Source organism: Elephantulus edwardii, unplaced genomic scaffold, assembly GCF_000299155.1.
Source record: "Elephantulus edwardii isolate Elephantulus edwardi_28Jun2011 unplaced genomic scaffold, EleEdw1.0 scaffold00022, whole genome shotgun sequence".
Classification (NCBI taxonomy): Eukaryota; Metazoa; Chordata; class Mammalia; order Macroscelidea; family Macroscelididae; genus Elephantulus; species Elephantulus edwardii.
The window spans coordinates 11122093-11129142 of record NW_006399772.1 but is presented as its reverse complement, the minus strand read 5'-3'; the positions used below and the strand labels follow the sequence as shown (position 1 = coordinate 11129142).

At 42.7% G+C, this 7050-nt stretch overlaps 1 protein-coding gene across 3 annotated transcripts in view; it reads right to left on the bottom strand.

The window, feature by feature from the left end:
- The window catches only part of DLD (dihydrolipoamide dehydrogenase), a 29429-nt gene extending 22761 nt beyond the window's left edge, over positions 1 to 6668 (bottom strand). For all 3 annotated transcript variants that reach the window (XM_006882632.1, XM_006882634.1, XM_006882633.1), the window contains exons 1-2: positions 6495 to 6668; positions 4838 to 4916 (exon numbers count right to left, since the gene is read on the bottom strand). In XM_006882632.1, the coding sequence (XP_006882694.1) occupies positions 4838 to 4916; positions 6495 to 6533 (118 nt within the window). In that variant the 5' untranslated portion in view covers positions 6534 to 6668. The remainder of the gene's footprint in view (positions 1 to 4837; positions 4917 to 6494) is intronic.
- Positions 6669 to 7050: the final 382 nt, after the last annotated feature.

Below are 7050 nucleotides of genomic sequence, written 5' to 3'. Positions count from 1 at the left end.
TGTGATTTACAGCCTCTGAAAACCTGCTGGAGGGTCAGTAATGAGTCGATTCTAACATGATGGTACAAAACATCACTTCCCAGAACATTCTACTTACCCAGCAAAACCAAGCATTTTACAGAATTACATTTGTCTACTTTTGTACATTTCAATCCACTACCTAGAATTAAGCAAATACTGACAGCAGTTTTCATACTCTACAAACTACCCTAAACACAAGGGGTTGAGCTAGGGGAAAGTAGATAAATGAACAATTCTGCTTTCTTTAGTCAAAGTAGGCAGAATAACAATTAAAATACTCCACACTGCAAACAAATCTTATTATGTCCCCACTAAATACACTTCAATATACTGCACTTACATAAAGAATTAAGGTCTTTCAAAATCTGGAGAAGTCAGGAATTCATCTTCTACATGCTTCAGTCAGACCAGTATGCTCCTCCCATCAGTTATTTCCACATGTTTACTCCTGGAACACATTTTTCAACCTCTGCCCTCCTTCTCATCCCTTTTTAGATTATCAGCATCATGTCCTTAAAAAAATCCTGTGCCAATCCTAATTCATGTACACACTGCAGACTCCCTACAGTTCATTTATTTGTAATTATCTGTTGAATTGTTTATCTTCCTCCATTAAACCACCTGTTGTTGTTATGTTCCACTGAATCAGAACTGACCCACAGCTGACCCTCAAGTGGATTTTCAGAGGCACTTAACCACACAGGGCTTTGTCTGCTTTGCACGGATCTATACCCCAGCAGCTCACCCAGTAACTAGTATACAGCTTTTCAGTATACTACCATAGTAAATCCTTAAGAAAAAGAAATGATTGGCTGTAGTAAATCTAAGTGATTCAGCTCTGTTCCAGACATGAAATGGGAGGTTAAGTTGACAGACAAGACTCATCTATGTTACAACATTTCATAAAGATACTGTAGTCTCAAAGGTATTCTAGGAAGAACTGTATGATTCCTCCTCTTCCTTCTGGCTATGGAGTTGAAACTGACTCATAGCTGACCATACAGCAGATTTTACCAGGCTGTAAACAGCACTGGAGGAGACTGTCCCCCTCTTTCTCCTGTGGAGCAGCTGGTGGATATGAACCATCCACCTTGAGGTTGGCAGCATAACTCCCTACCAATTTGTAATGTGCTGTTGAGTCAGGATCAACTCAAACCCCCTGCAGTGGGTTTTCAGAGGGAGTAAATCGCTCAGGAGACGAATGCCCATCTTCCTCCCAAAGAGCAGCTGGTGGAATCAAACCAGGGGCCTTCAGACTGGCTGACCAGCTCCTTATCAGCAGGCCACCAGAGCTCCCTACCAACTAGAAGCTCAAGAATTCCTCAACTTAGTCAATTAATACTCACGTGGACAAACTGAGTGAACAGGACAGTGGTCAGACTGTCAGTTCCAGGTCAGAAGTCTTAATCCCAGCTCTGTCATCTCCTAGCTAGGAAACCTAAGAGCAGCACCTATCTTATAGGAGCTAAACAAGGAGTAAAGACTGTGCATGAAGAGGCCTTAATGCACTTATTATTGAATCTGCTGCAGAGTTCTGAAGGGAGGCAGTTTGAACCCACCAGCTGCTCCAGGAGGAAAAGATGAGCAATTTCCTCCTATGGGATATACTGCCTCAGAAAATCTGCTGGAGGGTTACCTATGAGTCGGTTCCGACAGATGGGACATTAACAACCACTAAACAAAAGACTTACATGACAGCAATTAACTACAACAGAGATGGATCCAGAGCTTATCTATTCAATACAAACATGCTGCATAGCCACTGAAGAAAGCACTAAAGGCACTGCGGTTGAACTGCTTGGTTGCTATCCTCAGCCTGCTAAATGAAGGCGGACTGAATCTACCAGCCTCTCTACAGAGAAAGATGTGGCAGCCTGCATCCTTGCAAGTTCACAGCATCAGAAGTCCTACTCAGTCTTAAAGCGTCACCAAGTCAAAATCAATTCAGAGGCATAGGTCTGGGTGGTTGAGGGGCACATGTTACATGCCATGGCTTGGATCAGGTACACCTTAGCCTTTAAATTGACACCCTTGCTCTTTAGAGGTCCTTAACAACAGATTTTCCCAAAGCAACTCATTTTTTTATTTCTTGACTGCTGCTTCCATGGGTGTTGACAACTTCAACCTTATCTCCGTTTATCAGGATATTGCCTAATGGTCCAGTGGTGAGACTTTTTCTTTTCTTGATGCTGAGATGTAATCCATATTGAAAGCTATAATTTTTGATCCTCTGCAGTAAGTGCTTCTTCATTTTCTGCAAGTAAAAATGTACCATTTCCAGAACACAGGCTGTTGATGAGTCTACCTCCAATTCTGATGCCACAATGAAGAATGATTCCTCTGAATTGTGGTACTGGAGTACTGACTATACCTTGGACCACCAAAAGAACAAAGTAACGAGGAAGTGTAACCAAAGTGCTTCTTAGAGGCAAGGATGGTCACAAGTAGTCTCACATAATTTTGACATGTTTCAGGAAGGGCCAGCTCGTAGAAATGGACCGAATGCTGGGAAAGGTCATGCTAGGTCAGCAAAAGAGAGGAAGACCTTCCAAGATGGACTCACAGAGTAATTGCAACACTGCATTTGATTGCAACAAAAGAAGCCTGTGATGATGGCACGGGAAGGGAAGGTTCCAATCTGCTCACAGGGTCACTACTCCGTGATATCTAACAGCTATTAGATGCCAGTTACCATTTTAGATACTAAGCAGTCTGTGAAGCCTGCTACCTTGAGGAAAAGACCATCATTAAACAAATACCTATCCAAGGACCTCAGACCCGCCTTTAATTGTTTTTGGTTAAGCATTCTTCTAGGTCGTATAACCCTGGTATGTCCACTTGCTGTACAGAGGTAACTCGCTGTTGCTGTGAAGATGACCACTGTGACACTGATGTGTCAAATGCAAGAATGGTTACCCATGGTGGACAGTGTTTGGTGGAGCTCCTCGATTAAAACTTAAAAGCTTAGAAGCAGGAGTGACATCCACTTCCGTAATAGCTTGCCTCTGGAAACTCTATGAACCTGGAGAAAGGATCAAAGTTTTACAGGTGTCCAGGTCTTTTGTTCATAGGGTCGCACCTAACAACAACAAGACATGTAAGCTGCATACTTTGTATGTATGGGCTTATGATTTTCTCAACTTCAAGGATCACTTAGTTAGCCTGTTCCACTAACATTTTAAGTTCCTATTTGGGAATGCCTGTAAATAGCAGGTATTGAGCAAATCTTTGCAGACGGATTTCAAAGATACAGATTTAGTCATCAGAATTCTGTAAATGGTATACTTCGGATAGGAAATGCTAACCTTTCTCCTGGTACATGAAATGACGAGTACGCAACATCGCATTGCCATTTAACAAAAACATATTTGTGAAAACAGTGTATGTGCCACAGAGTCGATTTCAACTCTCAGTGACCCTATCGAACAGCAGCAGAACGGTCCTGACAGCCTCCTAGGCTGCAATCTTTATGGGAGCAGATTGCCAGGCTTTTTCTCCCACAAAGTAGTCACAAGGTGACCTTCTGGTTAGCAGATACTTAATCACTGGACCACCAAGGTTCCTTAAATACAGGTATACCAGGCGTAACTTTCTCCCCTCATTGTAAACCAGTAATTTTTCAAAGGGACCTGGTTAAAGTTAGGAGAGTTCACCTACTACTGGCCAATGATTACCAGAAATTCTGCCTTCCAGGAGTAAAACACCCAAAATGACTATGACTTAATAACAGTTAAAGATACAGGATAAGATTATTTCAGAATGTGGGAGGCTGAAGGTTACAGTTCACCCAGCCAATGTAGAAAACACTGCCAGAGATTTGAGACTCAGATGTCATTTTATTTATAATCTATGTATCAGTCAAGTATGTTAAATAAGTTGTTTATATTTTTAATTCATTATCCTTGGGAGCAGGTATGTTGAAGACAGTAAGATTGACACAAGATAGATGAGGGTTGAGGGCTGTTGTACATAAGGTCACTACAACATCCCTGACATTAAAACCACCAGTTACTTTCAAATCAATTCCAGTTACAGCAATCCCATGCATGTCAGAGAATTATACCCCCATGGTTTTTATGGCTGTTTATTTTCAGAAATAGACAGCCTTCCTTCTGAGGCATCTGTTAAAAAAACAAACTCTATCATCAAGCTGATTCCAACTTAAGGCAAGCCTATAGGAGAGAACAGAACTGCCCTCACAAGCTTATGCTCCACTCACAGCCTTCTCACTGCTATTGAGTTCTGCCTAAAATAAATCTCCTCACTCTCTCATTTAGCTCAGACCCTGGTAAGACACCATCTTCACAGAGAGGGCTTCCTGAAACCACACCAAAAAATACTGTTTTTTCTGGCCAACTATCTGCTTTAATTTTCACATCCCAAAATATTTTATCTGCTGCTTGTATATTAGAGGGAGCTCTGGTGGACTAATGGGATGGAAGCTCTGCTGCCAACCCAAAGGCATGCAGTTTGAACCCACAAGCTAAACCACATGAGGAAGATCAGCAATCACCTGTGCAATTTACAGCCTCTGGAAACTTACTGGAGGTCAGCTAGGAGTTGATTCTGACTTGGAGGCACATAACAACAACTTAAAAGGCTATCAAGTCTCTTATCATCAAACTATAAATTCCTCAAGAATAGGGTTCTACCTTGTTCACTACCTGGAAAACCTGAAGTGTTCAACATTCAAATGTGTACCTGAACACATGAATTCTAAGACAGATAATTTTATTACTCAATTATTATAATATTCTTTTTTATATTCAAACACAAACTATTACAAGGAAAAAATGTAATATAACAAAGCACTTACTCGGTTGATCTGCATATGTTCTTAGAGGAACTGCAGAAACTCCTTGAAGACCAGGAGGTAATCGGCAGAAATGGCCTCTCTAGGAGAAAGAAAACAGATTTTCTATTATATAAAATATGAGCTCAAACAGGACTTCTAAAGGTCAGTGAAAACACAGAGGTGTTAGGGAAATCTAATAAATTTTGATAGTTCCTGTATCTTTCATTACAACATACAGATTACTTCTTTTTCCCTGTGACAAGTCATTTAAACTTTTTTAGTCCCAACTGCCACATTATCTTTCCACTCTGAACAGTCAACAAACCACTTCATTCTTGTCCTAATAAATGCATTCCATAGTGTTTTATTCAGTTTTTATAAAGTGTGGCTACTGTTTTCTATCAGTGACCACTTTAATGTCAAAAGTAAAGCTCTTCAAGTTCTAGGGTAAGTTCTTGAACAATCTAAATTTTGACAATTCTCCTGCAGTTATTGTTTCCAGAGTCTAATCCCCCATGTCTGTAGGCACAAAAAGAAATACAAATATCCTCTACTTTTCAAATGTTAACTTTATTTCGCTCTTTCACAAGACCTTAGTATTTGTCTCACAGGTACTACCCAACAACATTCATTTTTAAAAAAAATTGTTTTTCTGAAAACTGTAAAATTAGCGTCCACGGTTTATTCTGCTGAAAGAGAAGCCACAGCTCATCAGACTCGCATCACCAAGCTCCTTCTACACTTGGCAACTCTGCATCCTAACACTGACCTGCTGTAGTTTTCAACTGTGCTTTATACTGTTAAATATTTGGGTTTTGTGAGTAGACAAAACTTTTTCTTGGTAAGGGATTCCTCACATTACATTATTTTGGCTTACCCAAGGCTTCGTAGGAATGCTCTACGTTTGGGTAGCTGGAGAAACCTGTAATCCCTTTCACAGCAAGCGAATGGGAGTTGGTGACAAAACCTGTACTGGTGTAAGAATGCTCTCTATTCCAAGGTAAATCTTGTACCTGAAGTCAACAGGGCTACACGTGAGTCCTGAATTCTCGCCCCTGTTTTGCTGAGAGTCAAAAGCATGGCCACCCAAGCGGCATTATTTTTTAAAGGAGGTTTGCTAACTAATTAATTGGTGCAAAGTCTTCACCAATACAGTACGCATCCACCAAGTCACAAATATGCAATGTGGCTTGCATAAAAGGTTGTCTTTCTGTATTAAGCTACGACAATTAAAAATGCCAGTCTCTTGGGAGACCTGAGCAATGGTCATAAACTGAGCTTGAAACTGCAGGCACTGAAGACACCTTAGAGTTTCCAGGGTCAGCTGTCTGATTGACTGTATCGAGGTCTTTCAACATGTGGCCTCAAGGTTACCCACACAGCAGAAAGGATCTGATCATTCCAGGGAAGGGACTGAGATAAAGGAAAAGGCAGAAGGAATAAAAGGGTAAGTCCATACAGGACTGGCCATAAGGACTCTTCGGAGCCCCACCCCACACCTGAAAATGAGGCGGTTTCTCCGAGAGGTCTGACCCAAGCCGGAGAAGAGGTAAGTCCGAGTGGTCCAAGCAGGCCGCCGGCCTCTCCCACCACCCCTCCAGGGAGGCCGCCCCCCAGACCCATCAACGGACCTCTTTATTCGTGTTGCCTTGCACGAACCCACCCAGTCGGCCCTCACCTTGGCCAAGGAGTAATACACGCGACTCCAGCTCTGCATCTTGCCCCTGCACTTTCCTTGCCGCTAGTGCTTTCACCTCCGCCAAGAGCCGCCGCCGCCTCGCCAAGGTCTCCGGGCCCTACGCATGCGCAGGATCAGCCTGACGTCATCGCCTGGCGACAGCGTGATTGGCCCTACGGCAGGAGACGAGGCGCGCTAGCCGGCTCCGTGTCTTGCACTGTCGTAAAGAGTACCGCGCTTTGTGTCTGCAGCGCTGCTGCTGTTTGTTGTTGTCTACCAGCAAGGAGGAATTGACAAATAACAGACCCTCGTGCTCAATCTCTCTCTCTCTCACACACACACACACGAGAGAGGGGGAGAGATTAGTTCAGACAACACACACACACACACACACACACACACACACACACACACGAGAGGGGGGAGAGAGAGTTACTTCAGACCTAGAAGGTCAGCATTCAAGTCAACATTCTGCAGGCATAACAAGGCCCAGGAACACACCCTACATGAGCAGCCCAGGCATGCCCAGGTGTTATCTTTTAACAAGCTTTAAGTC